The following is a 21,024-nucleotide window of genomic DNA, read 5'->3' as shown; positions in this document are numbered from 1 at the left end:
TTGAGCATCAGCCCATGAACCAGGAAGTCACGGTTGGATTCCCAATCAGGGCACATGCCCAGGTTGCAGGCTCGATCCCCGGTGTGGGATGTGCAGGAGACAGCTGATCAATGACTCTCTCTCATCATTGATGTTTCTATCTCTCTAGCCCTCTCCCTTCTTCTCTGATATAAACATATAGGTATTAAAAAGGGTGGTTAGGTAAACGGAGGCCCAGGAAAACGCACCTCCCCCCAACTGACTAGGTGTGACAGGACTGGGGCTGGCAGGCCAGGACAGCACCCGAGCCTACTTCAAGCCGAGGCAGGAAAACTCAGTGAGGTCATTGCGTGTGATCAGTCAGCGCTGGGACCCAGGGTTCAGACCTGACTGCTCCCCCCTCCACCGCCTCCCCAGTGGAGGAGGCTATCAGTGCTCCTGGGAGTGGAGGAGAGCGGTGTGGGGGCTAAAGGCGTGCTCCCCCCTTTCAGGCAGAGTCCCCGCTTATATCCGCGTATGGTAGAAGCCAGTTTCACCTAGTTTTCAAGGACACCCACCACTGTCCTTCCACCTTTCTATTCTCTCTCCCCCAGTCCTACTCAGCTCAGTCCTACATTCCAGGGCCTCGGGCCATTCCCTAGAAGCCAGTCAACGTGCCTTCACTCAGGCCGTCCCCTCTGCCTGGGGTGCTTTTGGGCCCTTGACTCATCCTCACCTGCTCTCCCCCCCACGCCCTCTTCATTTCAGTTCCCTGGTCTAATAGTACCACCTCCTCACCTGGAGAATGAACTGCTACAAGTACGGCTTGGAGAGCAGTGCCTACACGTCAGAGTGCTCGGCTGTTCACTATCTCTGTTCCCACTCGGAAAGCTCCGAGGATCCCCCACATGAAGCGTTGGTCCCAGCACAGGCTGTAAGCGTTCCCTGCTGACTCCTTCCTTTGTGCTACCACAGTAACGAAGACATTGCCTTATCACGGCACTGATGGCATCATGCTGCAGCTATTTCTCCCGTCTGCCGACTGGAAAGAACCCCCAAGGGCAGGGCTTGACTTAGTGAACTCTGTATTTTCTCAGCATCTAGCTTGGTGGCTGGTCTCTGGTCGCTGACTTCAGTAGGCGCTCAATACATGCTTTTTGAATGGATGTTGAATGCTCCTCCATTCATTTAGGAAGAATGCTCGCCTTTCAAGGGTTTGAGATCCCCCCCTCCCTCTCAGATTCAAAGTCAGACAACATAGAAACATTTTCCAGACTTTCTTTATTCACCTGTATAAAACCTCACCCACACCACAAACACCACACACACACACACACACACACACACACCCTCCAGCAGACCTAGGACCCCGCCCTAGTGCCCAGGCTCAGCACATCCATCCCACACCACGCCCACCCCAGCCCACCATCAGGGTCTGTGCCTGGGCCTCCAAGGGGCAGGGGCAGTTGCCCAGGCGGAGCTAGGTCTGGTTGGGGCCTCCTTCACAGCGTCCCTGTGCCTTCACGCTGCCTCACGTGAGGGTGTTCACAGCAGAGTGGCCTGTTCAGGATGGGGGACCGGCTGTCGATAGGCGGGGAGCCAGGTCCTAGCGGCATCTCGGCGGCGGCGGAAGGCCAGGAATTCCTCCCTCAGGGCAGCACAGCGGGCCTCGGGGCCAGGAGCCGGGGCGGCGCTCAGGGGGCAGCCCACCTCCGGAGTCTCGGCACCTGCCAGCGGAGGGCAGAACGAGGAGAGGAAAGAGTCTTGAGGTTCACTGGCACCATGAAGCTCCCCAGGGGGCAACCGGGAACAGGTTGGGTCCTAAGGCTGTGGGTGGTGGAACAGCAAGGCCAGGAGCGCCTGCCTTTCTGGAGGCTCACACACCTAGCTCTGGCTCAGCTTCAGGTCCGGGTCGAGGGCCAGCCAAGCCCAGGTACAGGGTCTCCAGCAATTCCACGTCCCCCGGGAATTCTGAGTCCCATTCATAGTTCTCGTCCACAGAGGTGTCCCTCCTGTAAAAAGAGACAGATGTCTGGCGTGGGTGGGTGGGGGGTGGAGGGTGGCCAGAAAAGCCTGAACCTGAACTTCCCGAATTCAGGCCACAGTGGGAGCGGAGCAGAGAAGGCAGGAGGTGTCAGGAGAGGGCTGGGGAGACAGTCCGAGATGACGGGGCAGGGATGGGCAGGGACTGCCCTCACCTCTTGCTGACGGTCACCACATGCTCCCTCCGGGGCCACCTCTCCGGGCCACTGGCCCAGCTGCTGGTGTCTCCTGGAGCCGGGCTGAGGTAGCTGCCTCCGGCGGAGGGGGCGGTGGAGGGGGGCCGCAAGAAAGAGGCGCTGCCCCGCCCGCTGCTCTGGCTGGTGAGGCTGCCCCGAGGGGCGGCGGGGAGAAGGCCCGACAGCAGCCGGTCCCTCAGTGTCCAGTCGGCCAGCGCTGTGTACGGGCCCTCCGGGGCAGCCCCAGCCCTGCCCACAGCCCCGGGAAGCATGGCCCGGGGGGAGGCCGGAGGGGAGTCCAGGGGCTGAAGGAGAGAGGAGGGCGGGCAGGGCCGGATGTCCCTGTAATCTGCGGGTGGAGCAGAAGCAGGCTCCTCCAAAGGGGGCCAGTCACCATCCACATTCATCTCCCTGAAGAAGGGCAGGCTCAGGTACTGGAGCAGGGGTCCCGTTCCTGGCAGGGGACTGGGCGGGGCGGCGGGAGAGGGCCCCACAGGGCTGATGTCTGTAATGCAGAGGGGCTGGGGCAGCCCTGTGGGGCTGCTGCTGCTGCAGTCATAGGGCCTGGCCTGGTGCCGGGCTGGGGTCCGAGGTTCAGCCTGCTCAGGGCCTGACCTTTCTTGGGGGGTCCCCACGTTGGGTCCCAACACAAAGCGCCCATCTGGTCCCCGGCAAATGGGCTCCAGGGGCAAGGGCCCCTGGCTCGGTGGAGGGTCTGGAGGGGAGCTGGGGGTTCTAGCAGGCTCCCCGCAGAGTAGGCTCTGGCGCAGGCTGGGGGCTGGGGAACCCCGGAGCTTCAGTTTGGCCACGCTGTCAGGACTGCCCGAGCCTGGAGCAGAGCTGGGGAAGGACAGATCAGGGCCTGTGGTAAGGGCCAGTCCCCGTCCCAGGAACCACGGTTGGGCCTGGAGGGGTTTGGTACACAGCAGAGCAGAGCTAGGAAAGCAAGTGAGCAAGGACCCACACAGAGATGGAGGGAGGCTCAGGCAACCCTGGACCACCCCCAGGCTGGGCTCTGCATCCCATCCTCACCTCACCATCCCATCCTCACCTCTCACAGCTCCTACCCCGGGTACAGGAAAGGAGCAGAGTATAGGGGCACACTGGAGGGAGTGGGGGGGCGGGGGGACAGAAGGAAGCCCAGAGGAGGAAGGACTTACAGTGGAGATGACAACCGGGGTGGAGAGAAGAGAAGAGGTGGATCTGTAAGGGCAGGAGAACCAGAGGTGACACAGGCAAACCAGGGCTCTCCAGGGCCCAGGCACAGACCTCACCCCATCCGGCTGGGAACAGTGTAGGCCAGGCTGGGTGCAGGAAGGGTGCTGGGTGCGGGCTTTCCTCCAAGTAAGAGGCGCTGACTGAGGGGGGCTGACCCTACCTTGGAAGGGGGTGCTGAGGGGGGCTGGCCCTACCTTGGAGGGGGGTGCTGAGGGAGGCTGGCCCTACCTTGGAGGGGGTGCTGAGGGAGGCTGGCCCTACCTTGGCGGAGGCGCTTGCAGTGGTGGCGGCGGCGGGCAGCCCTGCGGCGGCTGGTGAGGCAAGCAGCCAGGATGCTCACAAGGATGGCCACCCCCAGGAAGCAGAGCCCCCCCAGCACGCCAGCCAGCACGGGCTGTGGCAGGAGGCCTGGCAGCTGGGTGCGGGAAGGGTAGACCTCCAGGCCTGCGCAAGGAGCCATGAGGGAGGGCCAGTGTCCAGATTGAGTGGGCTCAGAGCCCCCGGGCCCCGGCCCCGGCCCTCCCTCCAGGTTCTCACCAGAGGTGGAGACGTTGGCCGAGTTGCTGGGACTGCTGACATAGCCACCGGCCAAGGCCACAAGGCGAAACTCGTAGAGAACATCCTGGGGGTGGGGAGTTCAAGGAGGTCAGGGCCCGGCCTGACCTCCCACACCAGCCCCATTTGAAAAGATAGAGCAGTGGGAGGGGAGGTGGGGGTAGGAAGCTGGGAAGATGGTCCAATCTGGGTTTGGGGAATGGAGCTGGGGCCTGGAGAACTGCAGAACCCCCCGTGCCTGCTGCCCACACTAACCTTGATGAGGCCAGGCACCAGCAGCTGCACTTCTGCGCCCGCCACAGCCCTGTCCAGCACCTCCCAGCTCTGCGAGCCTTGGCGGCCCTCTAGGATGTAGCCATCCAGTCTCTGAGGGACCATTTCCGGGGGATCCCAGTGTAGTAGTACCCCCCGGGGGGTCCTCACTGCCACCAGACCTCGGGGTGGGGACAGAGGAGGCGGCATCTCTGTGACAGGAAGTGTGGGGGCAGCTGGTGTGGTAGGAAGCCCTGAATGGGACAGATAGGCCGGGTAGAAATAGAATTTCCAGTGCTTCCCCTCTTCCCCGGCCTCCCACGGCCGCCAGTGCCCAACCATTCTCCCAGTGCCCCTAAGACAAGCCTGGATCACGCTCCACAAATTCCTCTGGACCCCAAGCTACCAGCACCTTGCATCCTCCCCACCAGGCCCCCCCATATCCAGCTTCTCCTGCCAGCCCCTCCCTATCCTCATCTACTGCTTTGGGCTGAGAGGTCTCTCACCTTCAGGGACAGACAGGACAATCTCACTGAAGGGCCCACTGCCCAGCTTGTTCTGAGCCAGGACACTGAACTGGTACTGGGTGTGGGGCTTCAGCCCTGGCACAAGGAGGTGAGCCGCCCCCACGGGCACCGCCAGGGACAACCAGTCGTGGTGGGCTCGGTCGGAACGCTTGGCCCTAGAACATGAGGAAACAGGGTGCCTCATCAACCAGGGTCACCTAGGATTCTCTGGAAGCCAAGCAGTGGAGTTGGGGCAGGGTTGGGGTGGGGCCGGGGGAGGGAGGAGGAAGGGCAGAGGGCCAGAGAGAACCAGGGTGGGGAAGAGAGGAGTGGCCTGCAGGGCACTCACAATGGGGTGTACCAGACGCTGAATCTCTGCAGATAGCCACCATCGAAGCCAGGCTCCCAGGAGACATTGGCACCCTTGGGCAAGGGCACCACGGACACATTGGTGACAACGTGGGGGCTGGTGCCTGGGTAGAGGGGTGGGGGAAGGATTATGGCCGGGGCCCCGAAGGAATGTGAAGAACTAAGAGGAACCCAGAGCCTCTGCCCTCCACCCATCATCCCAGGGGCTCCCCACCCACCATCCTATCTGAGCCTTCAAGACCGATTCCCTGTCTCCTGCCCACACGGTTTCTGGCAGCCCCAGCCAGCTATGCGGCCACTGACCCAGCACGTAGACGTTCGTGGAGGTGGCCACGCGGGCAACGGCATTGCTGGCGGTGCACTCCCAGCGCCCATGGGCCTCCTTGGTCAACGGTCGCAGGATGAGGCTACTGTTGCTGTCCACCTGGGCCTGGCCCTGCAGCCCCCGGCCCACCTACAGAACCACCGGTCAGCCCTGAGGACACACGCAGCCACCCCTCACCACGGGCGCCCCCATCCCTGCGGGCGGCTCCAGCTTCCTCCCCGCCCTGCGTCTGAGAGCCCTTCCCTTCCCAGGTCCTCCTTCCCACACGATGGCCAGGGGCAGGGAGAGAGGGATGCGCGGGCAGAGGATAGGCACGCAGCTCCGGAGCCTTACCTTGGCCCAAGAGACGGTAGGAGGAGGGTCTCCTCGCGCAGAGCAGGGGATGAGTAGGTCCCGCCCTACTTCTTGGAAATATTCTTCTTTGGGCCGTTCTAGAAAAGCTGGGGGGGCCTGCAAGCCAGAGCTGGCATTGGGAAGGGCCTCTCTCGCACTGTGTCCCCGTTCTGGGGCTCTACCACACCTCAGGCTCACCTCTCACTCTCTCTCTAACTGTGTCTCTGCTCTCCTGGTGGGACAGGGAAGACTGGGGCGCTGGGCGGCCTCTCTGAGGTGTACAGGTCAAGGTCAGTGAGGGGGGGGAGGGGGGTGGAACGAGTATCTGACTGTGGATGTGCTGTGTGACTGATGGCCCATCTCCCTAGCACCACCTCTGCAAAAAGACTCTGGGATGGTATCTGACGCTGCTGCTGTGGCCACACAAGAAACAGAGACTTGGAAGCCCACCCCCCAACACACACACACGCACACACGCACACACACACACCCCTCTACCAGCCAGGTGTCCACACAGGGGGCATCTTCAGCCACCTGCCCCACCGCTGCTGGCTAACCCTGGGCCTCACCTTGAGCAGCACTTGGGTCACCGGGGAGGGCCCTGCCGTGCCAAGGCTATTGTAAGGGGTGCAGGCGTATTCTCCCAGGGCATCCTCATTCCCCAGGGCAATGACCAGCGAGCCTTCTGGGCCCTGGGACCAGCCGGGGAACTGGAGGGAAGAGGAGACGACAATGAGGAAAACGAAGTCAGCAGAGGCAAAACCGAGACGGAGAGAGGCCATGCCAGGGAGGAGGAAGCCCACCGCTATGCAGAGGCCACACCAGCTCAACCTCCAGGCCTGACCTCTCCGCACCCCAGTCCTCTCTCTCCCTTTCCCAGAGAGGGGCCACCCCCACAGGCAGTGAAGGCCAGCACTGCACAACTCCAGGGAATACAGTGTGGATGGCGCCCCCTGCAGGTGAGCTGTGTGGGCGCTCCCAGCTGCCGGGACCTCATCTCTTTGTCTTCCCAGCACTCCATGACTAAATTCAGCATCTTCCATCCCAAATCAGATGCTTTTCCGGGCTTCCCTATTTCTGTGAAAGGCCCCACTGTCCTTGCTAACCTCTAACTCCTCATTCTCCCTCACTCCCCCGTCTACATACTCACCAGGTCTGTCCTCCTGGGACGGCCTCTTGTCTAGACGTGAGGCCCATCCATCTTCATGTCCTCCTCTCTAACTCAAGCGACACAACTCCCACCTGGACCATTCAACAGCCCCTGAACCCCTCTCCCTGCCCACTCTCTCCCCCTCCCTTCCATCCAACAAGTGCAACTCCTGCTACCACACCATCGCTCAAGCAACTTCACTGCCTCCAACTGCCTTTAGACTTTTCCCCCCCCAACATTCAACAAAAACGTATTGAGGACTATTGCGGCCATAACCCTGGGGACACTAGGATTAAAAGATGCAATACTAGCCCACAAGGAATTTATAGTCTTTGCAGACAAACAAAAGATCCCAATCTCCTTGGGATGAGGTCATATTACGTTGCATCCAGAGTTCTTCCTTTTGGCACCAGCCTGCCTTCCCAGCTTCCTGAGCACACGCTCCCCCCACGCTGGGTGGCTCATTGTGTCAGAGATGCACTCTGGTGTTTTTTGCCTTTGGGCCCTGGTTTCTGCATGGCATGTGTGTCCACCCTTCAAGGCCCACCACAAAAGTCCCAGCCGGTAGCTGATCTATCCTCGACCAGTGCCTAACAGGAAGGTACTTCCTCCATCCCTGGCCTTCCAGCACAGTGTCCCTGTGGCTGTCCCTCCGGCTTCTAGGCTGTGCCCTCCTTAAGCACGGACGTCTCCCTGCTCGGCTCCCCACGCAGCACCCTGCACAGTCCCCGGCAGCACATGTATGTTCTAGTCCAGTGATGGCGAACCTATGACACGCGTGTCAGAGGTGACACGCAAACTCATTTTTTTGTTTGATTTTTCTTTGTTAAATGGCATTTAAATATATAAAATAAATATCAAAAATAAAATCTTTGTTTTACTATGGTTGCAAATATCAAAAAATTTCTATATGGGACACGGCACCAGAGTTAAGTTAGGGTTTTTCGAAATGCTGACAAGCCGAGCTCAAAAGGTTCGCCATCACTATCTAGTCAGTGAATTAAATTAAACTGAACTAACTCCGCCCCAGCTGTCCTGACTAGAAAAACAAGCTGAGGCCTCCCTCCCCTGCCCCAAGCCTGTAAGCCTGTACCTTGTCCAGCTGCAGGGCCTGCCCATCCTTGGTCCAGCTGACGAAGAGCAGCGGGGGATTGGCACGAACTGGGCACCGGATCACCCCTCGCATGCCGATGGGCAGGGGTGTCTCAGGAGGCATCGCTGTCACCTGGGCTGGGTCTGGGGGGAAATGGTGGCAAATGATGCAGGAGGCGCCGGGCCTGGCCCAGGGGAGGGAGCAGGCTGTGAGGGGAGCAGGGGTCAGGCTTACAGAGCACAGTGAGGTAGGCTGAGGCTGAAGGCGGGTGCGGAAGGCCGTTGCTGGGCACACAGGTGTAGCGGCCTGCATCATCAGGCTGGGCAGCCTGCAGCCACAGGCTCCCATCCACCAGGATCCGCACGCGCGACTGCAGGCGGCTGCAATGGGGCATGCGTGGGAAGGAGTCTAGGCCTGGCTCAGCCAAGAGGCTCCCCAAAACCTGCCCCCCCCGTCCCCGCCCCATCCCTCAGAGCCCCACCTAATGTGGAAGACGTTGACGCTGTCCTGGAACCAGCTGTAGGTGAGGTTGGCAGGGTACGCCTCGGCCCGGCAGGCCAAGGAGATATCCTGGGAAGCATTGACCGTGCTGTTCTTGGGGGGTGCTGCGATGACTGGGGGTCCTGTGGGGAGCACAGGGGAGGGAGGGGCCTCAGCCCACAGTCTTCCCGGACACCTGAGTTCACTTTTACTGCTCTTCCTGGAGCTGCCCTCTAGAACACTCCTTCACCCTGCTCCTCCTGCCGAAAACCGTGTGTGTGTGTGTGTGTGTGTGTGTGTGTGTGTGTGTGTTGGGGATGGGTACCAGGTTTAACTCTCCACTCATTCACCCTCTAGACCAGTGATGGCGAACCTTTTGAGCTTGGTGTGTCAGCATTTTGAAAAACCCTTACTTAACTCTGGTGCCGTGTCGCATATAGAAATTTTTTGATATTTGCAACCATAGTAAAACAAAGACTTATATTTTTTATATTTATTTTATATATTTAAATGCCATTTAACAAAGAAAAATCAACCAAAAAAATGAGTTCGAGTGTCACCTCTGACACGCGTGTCATAGGTTCGCCTTCACTGCTCTAGACCCCTCATCTGCCACACCTTAAATCATCTCTGTCTCCTCCCCTAATCCAGGTACCGAGTCCCTTACCCCCAGGTGCCACAGGGATCCTGGGCCCAGGCTCCTCACCTCTCCCCCTCTGATGGCCATCCATGCACCGAAAGGCCATTTATTTATTCTTTGGCCACAGAACACATCTACTCCAGACCCCAGAGCAGCTGCTGTCTCCTACCGTGTGCAGCTCACACGTCCTGACTCCGCCCTCCCGATCCCAGCCCTCCCGCCTGGCCAGCCCTCTTTTCACACGTCAGCGCCTATGGGCGGCTGTTAGCTACGTGTGGTCACTCCTGTCCCAGGCCTTTGCTTTCTGAACCCCCATCCCGGGTGCGCTTCCTGAGAGCCCGGCCAAGCCACAGAGCACCGCCCCAGCAGCTGCCGCTGCTCTGCTCGCTCCCCTCTCCGCTCCCAGGGGCTCTGCCAAGCCCTGCTCATTGCCTTTCACCCTCAGAAGAGCCTGTGTGGTGGGAACAGGTGAAGAAACGAAGGCTCAGAGGCAGAGAGGCTGTGAGCGGCTTCCCAAGGTCAGCAGGGAAGGTGAGGTTCACAGTCAGCCTTCCCAACACCAAAGACTTCACCCTCAGCCATTCCCGACACGGCCTCTCAGGGGCTCGATGGAGGCAGAGTCCAGGCCTTCTGTTGCTCAGCTTTCATGCTAAAGGGAAGGTCTCGGCCAGGAATTACTAGGTGCTGATCACTAATTAAATTCTTGCCACCGCCCTAGAATTTGTGGTGGTAGATACGAACCTCTTTATATAGATGGGGAGACCGGGGGCCACGGGGGCCACAGGGCTGATGAACGAACACCAGCACCCATGCTTTCGCCTCTACACTGCAGCACTTTGCACTAAATGTCTATTTGTCTGCTTACCGATCCTTTTAAAACGTAAGATGCCGATTTTAGAAGAACAGCCTGTGTTGGGAGCTGCCTCACTCTCCACGTGCCCCTGTCCTCAGGCGTAAGTCTCCTCCAAATTCCAGATGTGCACGCCCCCCGCCCCCCGCCCCGCCCCACCCCGCCACAATCAGGCCTCCCCATCGGTGTCCCAGCTCCCGGCCCTCCCCACAGACGGCACCTAGCACAAGCAGCTGCGTGGCGTGGGTGGTGCTGCCCTCGGAATTGGAGGCCTGGCAGGTGTAGATCCCAGCGCTGCCTCGCTCCACCCTCGGGATCCTCAGCGTCCCGTTCTGCACCTAGGGTAGGAGGGGAGGGGGAAGGCCCCCTCCAGCAGGCCTCAGACCCTGCATTTCCCAGGTTGGCCAGCAGAGGGAGGCAGCACCCCAGGCTCAGGAAACCAAAGGACAGCCCCTCCTCTGGCCTTGGCCAGCTCTGTCCTACAGCCCCGCCCCCACACCCCCCACCTGCCCCTCACTCCAGCCAGCAACAGGATTCACCTGCATCGGGCCCTGGCCCTGGCTGAGGTCCTGTCCTCGGAGCTTCCAAGTCACATGAGGCTGGGGGCTGCCATGGGCCACACAACGCAAGGTCAAGGGCTCCAGTTCCTTAACTTCCAGCACCTGAGGAGGTGTCTCCAGGAATTGAGGAGGTGCTGCAGAGAGAGAGGCATCAGGGCCTGCCAGAGGAGCTCCCGGCCTGCAGGCAGGGAGACAGATCAGGGCTGCAGCCTCCGCCCACCCAGCTTCACAGGCACCCCCAGCCCAGGGCCACCCTGTCTGCTGCTCTCGGGGCTGAATGAGGATTGCACCAGCCCAGCCTGAAATGGTTTGCAGAATTGGCAACGGGGTCTGAGCACAGGCAGGCTGCTCAGAGCCAGGTGCCCCCTAGAAGAGCACTGTTCTGGGCATCAGGAGGCCAGGGTTCTAGACTCCACTCTGCCCCTAATCAGTGGCATGACCCAGTCTCCCTGTGCCCCTGTCTACTCATCTATAAAATGGGAATAATTATAACCTCCTTCCTTCTCAGGGTTGAGAAAGAATTCATGCGGTATTGGGTTAAAAGCTATTTTTGAAAAATATGCTGTATATATGTGATCTGTGTTTCACTCAGGGCCCAAGAGCCCCCACCCCCTTACCCATTCCTCTCTCCTGGCCAGGGAGGCAGGAGCAGGGAAGAGAGGGGAAGAGAAAGTTCCTAACAGAGAGCCTAGACTGGATTTCAAAGACCGGAAAGTGCAGGAGTGGACGTGGGAGGGACAGAATACAAACAATGAGAGCAAATAAGGGTGTCAGCAAGGGTGGGGGCCGAGAATCTGCCATACTCCTCCCCCCACACAGCCTCCCCCCTCACCAGCCAGGGGCCCCATCACCCTGCTCCCAGCTTCATACAATTGACTGTGAGGTGCACCCAGGAGCCGTTAGCAGAGTCGTCTTCGGGGCTGTGCCTGTCCAGGAAGAGCACGCGGCATTCGTACCAGCCCTGGTCTTCCACCCGGAGCCCCTCGATCTGGAGAGATGCCCCCTTCTGCAGGCGGACTCGCCCTGGAGGAGGAGCCCTGAATCAGGGTGCTGCAGGGACTCAAGGGAGCCCCAAACCCTAGTCACACTGGTCATTCTCAGAGGTCAATACTGGGCCCAGTCTCTCCCCGTTACCCTGATGGAGTGGGGTCTGGAGAGGCGCAGAGGGTCCTGAGGGCAGGTCCCTCGTCAGCCCCTCTCATTGCTCCTGCATCAGCAGTGGGGACCAGTCTAGACAAAGGGAAGCGCAGAACTAAAGAGGTGGACAGCTTCCAGGGCAGTTGGGGGAGCAGGTTGAAGAGCCAGCACTGAGTATCCTTGGATTCTTCCAGGATCTGCCCCTCCCATGAGTCCTCCTCCAGCCACAGGACTCTGTCCCCGGAAGCTCAGCAGAGCCTGGGGCCTAAGCGGAGACCCAGACCTACTCTCCCAAAGGCCCTAATCCCTGGGGCTATTATCAGCGGCCTAAGCGCCTTTGGGTGGCCAGAGTCCAGCCCCACCAGGCAGCAAGATCAGCAGCCTCCTCACCCCACCCCTCACACCCCGGGGCACCCAGGCCCCAGCTGACTGACATAGAGCTCCCCAAGGCCACACAGCCCAGCACAGGCAGGCACTGCATCCCCACCTCACTCAGCATCTACACCGCCCCACCAGGGACGGAGGGTGCCCCCAAATCCCTCAGCAGCTCCCGACAGCCCTGCATCCCAGACAGCTGCCTGGCAGTGCAATGCAGAAAGAATGGCAGCTCTGCTATATACCCTAATCTCTCTCAACTTCAGTGTCCCCATCTGTAAAAGGAGAGAGAACTCCGGGTGGAGGGGAGGGGAGAGGTCATGCAGGGAAGGAAGGCAGCATGGCGCCCGGCATCAGCTTGTGCTCACATAAAGATTGGTGAGCAAATAAATGAGCTCAAGGTTTGAAATCAGCAACCTGCATTCAATCAGGGCCCCAGCCCACACCTCATAACACATCCTCTCCCTTCCCTTACCTGTAGCGGCACCACCGTGCACCAAGCCCCCCTCCCAGAAACCCAGCATCACCTATTCCTCTCGCCGTGACCGCTCCCTCTACCTGTCCAGTACATCTTTCATATTCTACCTATGCCATTGTTCTTTCTCTACCTCCTTCACCTTAGTTTAGTCCTGGGTATCTCTCACCTGCATGACTGACAGCCTACTGAGAGGTCTCCCTCCTCCGGCTGAGCCCTCTGCATTCATCCACTGCCCACCCCACCGGACCTTCCATGTGGTTAAAAGACACAAGTCCCTTAGCACTGTGCCCACTCCAACCAGACTGTGCCCCAAATTAGCCCTTCCCAATACTGGGAATCCTACAGCTGTCTGTGCACTCACCACCCCATCTGCTTCCACCCTAACCTCTCCCCCCAGAGAGGTGACCTTTCTGAACTCGAGTCTGACCCCATGGCGCCCCCACTGCCAGCTGGGAAGAGAATGACTAAGTGGAGGCCGGCTTTGTGATCGTGCGCGGGGACTTCTTCCCCCCAGGAATGAAGTCCAGGGGTGTGGGTTCTCTAGGAAGGGTAGGCCTGTTTAAAGGGCTTGGTATTTACATCTCCACCTAGGAGATAAGCCGAGGATCTGCAGGTAAATATTTAACATAATCACACCTTCCCACCCACCATAACATTCCTCAGTAACCCTAATCTACCTGGACGTGCAACCCCACAGACCACAGGCTGCCACCTCCTCTAACTGCCATGGGATAAACTTTTCATTGTGGTCTTCATCTCTACAAAGAAGGCAGAAGAGGAAGGGAAATTGAATGTTGAATATGGGCTGTGCGATATGAGGCACTGTCACGATATTTCATCCTCCCCAAAATTGCATTATAGAGGAAGGAACTGATAGTAAGCTTCTGTCCAAAATCACATGACTAGTGAGTGCCAAAGCCAGGCCTTCTTTCTCAGCCGGTCGGTCATGCTTTCACCGCACACTGGTGTCAGGAGCATGCAATGCTCAAGGCACCAGCAGGGAGTACTCTCAGTGTGCTCACTCCGGTGTTAGTAGCCAGTGGTAACAGTTCCGAGTGTGCTGACCAGAACATCAGTGAAGACACTGCATGTCCTAACTTTCCCGTGCGATGTGGACCACTAGACCCATTACAGAACAGGAAGATGGCCAGGGCGGGCAGTCCCGAGTCCACCTGAGTCCTCCGTCCACCTTCTGGAGACCACCCTCCACCCATGGGGCCAGAGCCTGGAGGACTTGAGTCCTCCCTGCACGCAGGGATGTATAAAGGAAGCAGGAGACGCATCGCCGCTCTCACAAGCTCCCAGCAGGCAGGGAACCCACACTCACGTTCACGTACACACAGTTCCAAACAATGGTGCTAACTGCGCCCAGACATTCCAAGAGACTGTGAAGCAAGAGGAGTACGGAAGGTCTCCAGGAAGCTGTGACCATGCACAGGGTTTTGGAGGACAAAAGGCAGTAAGGGGAGCTGACTGGAGGGATCGGGGGCATTCTAAAGCAGAATAAGATAACTGATTTGTATCAAACAAGTCAGGAAAGAGGGAAAAAACTCATGTCCCTTCTGCTGTTTGGTGCACCCTGAAACTACCAAGAAATACAACAGAAAAGTCAAAAACCAAAAGCAGGTCCCATGGAATAGAAGGACTGGCCTAAGACCCACCCCAGGAAAGGTGAAGTCGATAAGGCACGCCTCTGTCCTCTCACGCCCGGCCACGTTCACACCACGCAGGCGCTCCATGCCAGCACTTCACACTGTGTCGGACTTAATCCTAGTAGTTAGCACTAGCTGGCTTTATACGGCCTTTTACTACCTTCAACCTAGTCTATAAACCCAGTCTCCTCCGCTAGATTGATTCTGGAATCCTCCATGGCTGGAAGCTTTCCCTTCAGTCCAGGCCCTAAAGCTCCCGTCTCTCTCATGGTTCCTCCCACATTCGAGGCACCAGCCCCACACAGTCCCAGGCCCTGGCCCCTTCACTTGCCCAGAGGGTTTATGACAGGGCAGAAGAGTCATTAGCAACCTCTACCTCCCATTGCCTAGCAACGGGCAGTTCAGAGTCCCCTACACAAAGGATGAGAGGCCCTTCCACACTGGGAGGCAGGAAAGAGGCCCAGGGCACAGGGACCATCTCCCAACCTCCACCCTGGGACCAGACTGAGGACCAGCCCTGGCCCAACCCGGAGCTCCAGCCTGGGGCTGGGTGGACACCGAGGGCAGGGGTAGGAAGAAAGCCCCAGAGGCGACAGCCCTGACAGATAGAAATCCCACAGGTAGCCCAGTTGCTGGTCAGACCTCAAAACAGGATGGGGTTGGGGAGGGGGAGAAGGTAGTGGGGGGGGGGGGGGCGGGAACAGAGGGAAGAAGAGTTGCACATCTGCCTGGTGGAGCCTCAGGAAAAGCCCTTCTCCCTCTTTTCCTCCCTCTGCCTTAGTCAGGCATCCTCTGCTTCTGCCAGCCTCAGACAGGCAGCCCACACCCCTCCCAGCCTGGCGGGAAGCGGGGGGGGGGGGGGGGGGGGACGGGGACGGGACGGTGAGGGGGCAGAGGCAGGGAGGGGGGGTGGGCACTGCAGCTCTCTCCGCTTGTCCTAACCAGAGCCCGCTTTCATCAGTTCCCAGGGGGCTTGTGGAGACGCATATGCTCCCACTAGGCTGTTTGCCAACAACTGCCCCCAGTTTGAAAATAAACTCTTCCCTTGGGCAGCACCTGCCTGAGCCGCCTCCCCTTTGTCAGCCAGCCCCTTGGAGGGAGCTCAGCCAATCCTATGGCTTCCCCGGATTCAAATTAAAACGGGGAAGGGAGAGGCCCCTCCAGCCAGCAAGGAGCTCCCAGGTGGCCTTTCCTGGGCTTCTTCCTTAGTTCACAGGGGACCCCACCTTGGGCCTCCCACACACTGCCCTCTGGGACCTGCACTACACCTCTCAGATTAAGGCTCCAGCCAGGATTAGGGGCACGCTGAGCCTTCTGAGGGGCCCAGGGAGGCCTACACACTCCTCTAGAGTCCATGCAGGAGCCCCTTGGAGCAGCAACCCAGCCCAGCCCTTCCATTCGCCGATCTTTTGGGAGCCTGGCCCTCCCCAGCTCACCTCTGTACACAGGTTGAGTGCCCACTGGACAAGCAGACAGGCTGTAGACCCACCCACCTGCTACTCTACCAGTCCAGGCCCTAGGGTCTAGGAGCCCCAAACTAGCATTCAAGGCAGTGGAGGAGGGAGAGGGCAGGGGACTGAGCTGATAGCAGAGCCAGGGACCAGGACAGGGCCACATGGGGAGACCGGGTAAGATCAGGATGGAGTCTGGGAAGCTTTGTGATGAGATCTAGAAAAACGGTTAGAGAATTAAGTTGGATACTTGAAACAGGGCTGTAGGATCTCCCTGGGAACAGACCACATGGAGTTCTAAACAGCGTGTGCATGTGCGTGCGTGCGTGTGTGCGTGCATGTGTGTGTGTTCGCACGCGTGCACACATGTGTAAATGCAGCTTGGAGCACATGCTTATTAAGCAGAATCGAAGCAGTGGAGCTGAGGTAAGGTCAGGGCAGGGACAGAGCAGGTAAGGAGACACCCCTTCCCCCCAAGCCCCCGCCCACCCCAGCCCTTCTCTGTTGGTGATCCCTCTGACCTGTGGCCAAGTCTTACCCACGTAATCAGGGTCCACGCGGGGAGAGTAGAGGCCGAACTGGATGAAGATGGGAAGCAGGAACCCAAAGCGCAGCCACTCAATGACGTGCAGCGGGGGCTGGCCAGCCGCGGGCAGCAAGTCACAGCCCAGCACGGCGCTCTCCCCAGCCCGGCCCACCACCGACACCACCTCAGGCTTCCCTTGACCTGCATGGCGGGTGGCACGAGACACAGCAGGGCCCAGGTCAGGGCTGAGAGGGGAGGTCCCATCAGCATTTCCGGGGGCTCCCTAGGACTCTGAGTAATTGAGGGAACCCTCAACTGCTCCAGAACCCTCCCATGCTCACAGAGAACCCCTGGGGAACGCCCCCACCCCAAAGCTCACAGGGAGTTCTGGAGTCCAGCTCACCGTCAGCCCTCTGGCTGATGATCAGGCTGAGGATGGCCAGACTGAGGCACCAAACCATAGCCCGGCTGCCTGCTCACCCGGCCCCGCCCTGTCCACAGGGGCCCGGGTGGAGGGGCCTGGGATGTCCACCGCCCAGCGAGCCCGGTCAATCCTTCTGATCAGGTAACAGGCTTCGGCTCCCACTCTGCTGGACAGTGAGGACGTGGCTCACGCAACACCTGAAGAAGCTGTTCTCTGGAGCACGGCCAGATCGAAATGCCAACTGCAAGGCGATATCCAGAGGTGGCCAGTGCTGGAAACTGGGAGGATTCCCACGGTTAGAGAAAAGCCAGGAGGGGAGCAAAGGTCGGGAAAGGAGATACGTAGGAGGGAGGGACACAGGAGACCAGAGAGCTTGACACCTGTCCCTGGTGAGGAGGACCTGAGACCGAGCACGGGAGGATAGGGTGTGCGGGCAGAGGGAGACCAGGCAGGTCGGGACATGCTAGGGGGCACATCTAAGAAAACGCCGAGGAATTCTTCGGAAACTCGGGTTACTAAGGTTCTCGAAAAACTAAAGCAGGAGGAAACTGGGGGTTCCTATCCACTCAGAAAAATGTTTTCAGGGGAGTACGGGGAATGAACCCTCTCGGGCCAGCCTCCTCTTCCTTCTCTCCCCTTAGTTCTGATGTGAACAAAAAGGTGGCAGATAGGAGGTAGGACTGGTATTGTCTCCACTCCCCTAGTGAAAAATAAGGACCTTGAGACTCAGAGAGCCTCGCTCAGGGGCACAGAGCCAGTCAGGGGCAAAACATGGATAAGAACCCCCAGAAAGTGGCCCCCAGGGGACCCCACACAATTCCTTGTCCTGTTTTCCCAGCCTCGGAAAACCCTGGAAGCTGGGGACCAGTCCCTCCTTCTCCACTCAGCCTCCCAACACTGCTTCAGCAGTGAGTGAGTCAGGCATTTGGGAAAAGGGGACTGCCTCTCCCCCAGGCTGGTATGGGGGGCCCGGGCAGCACCCTCCAGGTCTAGGCAGGTCCCTGGGCTGGCATCTGGCCTCACTTCCTCTTCGTGATGCTGCCAGGCAGCCTCCCTCCACCAGACACCCTGACCCAAGTGCCTCACCCCAATTCCTGCCACTCACTCCCCTCCACTATCCACCCCCCAGAGTTTGCAGGCTCTCCCTTCCCCACCCCTAGGGGCAAGCTCCATGAAAAGCCAAAAAAGCCATAAGTCCACAGGGCAAGGCCTGGGGATGGGTGGGGGTGCTGCCTGCCTCGGGCCTGGCAAATCCAGTGGACTCTGCTCTAGGCCTCCACCCCACTCTTGGCTTCACGGTTCCCCACTGGAAACATCCCCCGTCTCTCAGCCTGACCCCTGCCTCTACCTAATGGCCCCGTGTGTCCTGCACCTCATGGGAAGCATCCCCTTGCTCCCCGCTGCTTCTCGCCAGCTCTCCCACACTTCCCCAACAATGTTCTTCCAAGTGTGTAAGAACCCTCAATTACCTCCTGGCTCAGTGTTCTGGGGACCTTAGTAACCCAGGTTTCTCCAGAATTCCTCTGCTTTCCCTAAAATTGTATCAACGCCTCGGCCCCCAGCATGTCCTCACCTGTCTGGTCTCCTGCACCCAGCACTCCATTCTCCCAGTATCCCATCCCAGTCATCTCTACTTCTCACAGCGCACCCCCTGTCCCCCCCCCCCCCCACACACACACACACACAAATGCCCATTTTTGGAACCTGATCTCCAATTGCATCAGGTCCTCTGCACTTCCAGGAACTCCCAGTCTCTGCCAGAATCCCCACCCACAGACACACCCACGGGGGCTTCTCCCACCTGCTCCCCCTGGGATTTTTCTCCCTAGAATTTCCCTGCCTCTGCTTCCAATACACTCCTTTACATTTTTTATTGATTTTTTTTTAAGAGACAGAAGAGAGGGAGAAAAAGAGAAAGGGGAAGGCAAGAAGGAGAAGAGAAAGAAAGAGAAGAGAGAGAAACATGGACTTGTTCCACTTATTTATGCATTCATTGGTTGATTCTTATGTGCCCAGACCGGGATCAGACGTGCAAGCTTGGTATACCCCCACCATGCTCCAACCACCTGAGCTCCCAGCAGGGGCCACTATACACTTCTGATGCCTCACCCCCAATTTCCTCAGTCCTCGCCTTCTCTGGACCCCTGGAACTCCTTGCTTTTGGGACCCACCAGGGCCAGCCCCCTACACACACACACACACACACACACACACACACACACACACGCATTGCCTCCAGAACTCCTCCAGCGCCCAGGGAACCCACCCACCAAGAATCCCACTTCGCTCCCCAGCACTCCCCTAGTTCTGCGCCCCAGAAAATTCCACTTCTCTCCAAGACTCCCGCTCTCTCCTGTCCCCCCCGACTCCCGCACCTTCCTCTGTCCCCCGAGACGCTCCCATCCCAGCCCCTCGAGCACGCCCACGCCCTCACCTGCTCCTCGCGCTCCGCTCCACTCCACCCGCGACACAATAGGGGGCGGACCCGCCTCCCGCCTCCGAGGCCCCGAGAGCCTCCCGTTGCCCTGGAGACCGCCAATCCCCGCCCGCGGCGGCCGATGGAGACAGCGGAGGGCGAGGAGGTGGGCGCGACCCCGGGCGGCCTGGGACTTGTAGTTTCTGGGGAGCTGGGCGCGCACGTGGGCAGGTCGCCCCCTGGCGGAGAGCGGTGCGGCCGGGCGGAGAGGCCGGAGGGCGGCGGGTCGGGGCCGGGCTCCGGGCTCCGGGCTCCAGGCTCCGGGAGTAGCGGGAGCTGCCCTTGGCTGGCTCCGCGCGCCCTCCTTCCGGGGTGCGCTCCCCCCGACCGCTCCCTCCTCTACCCGGCAGCCGGAGTTGAAATCTGAGCCCGGGGCTGGAGCACCCGGCGGGGAGCAGGACTCCCTCCCGCCTCCCAGGGGATCCACCTAGCTCCCGGCTCCTCTGATCTCCTCCCTCATCCCATCCCACCTCCGCCCCTCTCTCCTCTGGCCCAACTGGAAATACCTGTCCGCACCTGGCGAGCTCCCAGGCCCCGCCCAGCACTGCCCGCCGAGCGGAGGGAAGGCGGCGCCCCGCTGAGGTTGCCAAGTCCACTCCGCCCAGCGCCCCGCTCCAACCACCCAGAGAAACAGGCCCAGAAGGGAGAAAAGAGAGACGCTGACCCGGGAGATCAGAAGAGAGGAGATGGAATGTGACTTTTTGCTGAGCCCCGCAGGTGCCAGACTCGGGGCTCCGTGTTTATAACTGTTATGTAAGCCGCGTGGAGGCCCTGTGGGGTAGGTTTGGTCCCCGTGACTAGTGGGACAGCCAAGACTCAGTGAGCCGGTGAAGTGACTTGCCCAAGCTCCCCGTCGAGGACACGGCAGAGCCAGAGCCGGATCCAGACCCTACCCTGACTTCATCGGCCCACCCCTGGGACATGTCAACCTCAGGCACGAAGATATCCTGCCTGTCTGTGCCGCTGGGCCGCTACTCCTCAGCTCTGTGCTGCCTTACATGTGGATGCCGCCTGGCCGTGCCTTCCCCACCAGGTGTAAGCAGTCCTGTCTCCCTTCCGGAAGTCTTTCCTGGAAGCAGAACACTGACCACCCCCCACCCCCCCACCCCCCCACACACACACACACGCGCGCGAGTCTGATCTCCTGGGGCTCAAACTTAGTGCAACGGGCATTGATTCATGGAATCGTGGCCTCAACGTCAGGAGAGACCTCACGATGGGTCTAAACACGGTGCTGACCTGTGTCCCTGCCTCCTCCTCCGGGTGAGCAGCCAGCCCCATCTGACCCCATCATGGACCAGGAAGCTCACCACCCACGACCAATCCACCTGTAGGGACTCTCACTGCTGGAAAGTTCTCCCAGGGGTAAACGTCTGGGTGCCTGAGATGGAAATGTGGAGGGGGACCCCGGAGGATGAGGGGAGACAGGAGTTCTCTCCCACCATCCCTCCGCACATGCTCCCCAGTGGCAGCTTTCAGCAATACTGAACAGTGTAACAGGCCGAGCTGACAGTGATAAGACTGTGATGAAAGCGTGTTAGTGGACACACAAGAAAGCAAGGCCAGGCAGCGTGCCCAGGAAAAATGGCCCCTCACCAGCCAGCGGGGCAGAGCTGCCTCCAGGCAGCGCAATGGGCTCCACCTCTGGTCCAAAGGTTGCATTTCTGCTGTCCCCAGTGTTTTCTTGAGGATAAGCTGATCGCACTTGAGCACTAAAGTCACTTTTTTTGTAAACTTGGGATTTACATGATTTTCCATTTTTATTTATTTTTTTAAAAATATATTTTATTAACTTTTTTACAGAGAGGAAGGGAGAGGGATAGAGAGTTAGAAACATCCACCAGCTGCCTCCTGCACACTTCCTACTGGGGCTGTGCCTGCAACCAAGGTATTTGCCCTTGACCGGAATCAAACCTGGGACCTTTCAGTTCGCAGGCCGATGCTTTAGCCACTGAGCCAAACCGGTTAGGGATTTTCCATTTTTTAAAAGTGTATGA

General features: G+C 59.2%; 1 protein-coding gene across 1 annotated transcript; it reads right to left on the bottom strand.

Moving 5' to 3' along the window:
• Positions 1-1,234: 1,234 nt before the first annotated feature.
• IGSF9 (immunoglobulin superfamily member 9) lies at positions 1,235-19,153 on the bottom strand. The gene is made up of 21 exons (XM_070396700.1): positions 18,986-19,153; positions 16,531-16,829; positions 16,140-16,328; positions 11,379-11,531; positions 10,488-10,642; positions 10,169-10,286; positions 8,460-8,601; positions 8,213-8,358; positions 7,979-8,121; positions 6,305-6,445; positions 5,736-5,852; positions 5,381-5,531; positions 5,058-5,181; positions 4,709-4,884; positions 4,206-4,456; positions 3,933-4,017; positions 3,657-3,839; positions 3,338-3,380; positions 2,157-3,017; positions 1,843-1,970; positions 1,235-1,685 (listed from the first exon to the last, which is right to left on the bottom strand). Exons 2-21 carry the CDS (start codon positions 16,586-16,588, stop codon positions 1,504-1,506), a joined length of 3,546 nt encoding a protein of 1,181 aa, XP_070252801.1. The 5' UTR covers positions 16,589-16,829; positions 18,986-19,153; the 3' UTR covers positions 1,235-1,503.
• Between the last annotated feature and the right edge of the window lie 1,871 nt (positions 19,154-21,024).

Source organism: Myotis yumanensis, unplaced genomic scaffold (genome assembly GCF_028538775.1).
Source record: "Myotis yumanensis isolate MYYU_CA2020_CCGP unplaced genomic scaffold, mMyoYum1.0.hap1 SCAF_17, whole genome shotgun sequence".
In the NCBI taxonomy this organism is placed as follows: Eukaryota; Metazoa; Chordata; class Mammalia; order Chiroptera; family Vespertilionidae; genus Myotis; species Myotis yumanensis.
The sequence above is the reverse complement of the archived record's forward strand: the minus strand, read 5'-3'. Positions and strand labels throughout refer to the sequence as shown.

What these genes read in the sequence shown, in the direction of transcription:
- IGSF9 (XM_070396700.1), bottom strand. Translation starts at nt 16,588, where the DNA reads ATGGTTTGGTGCCTCAGTCTGGCCATCCTCAGCCTGATCATCAGCCAG. An exon ending in CATCAGCCAGAGGGCTGACG is followed by an intron (nt 16,329 to 16,530) that starts GTGAGCTGGACT and finishes CCCGCCATGCAG; the next exon opens with GTCAAGGGAAGCCTGAGGTG. An exon ending in TGACCCAAGTGCTGCTCAAG is followed by an intron (nt 5,853 to 6,304) that starts GTGAGGCCCAGG and finishes TCTGGCTTGCAG; the next exon opens with GCCCCCCCAGCTTTTCTAGA.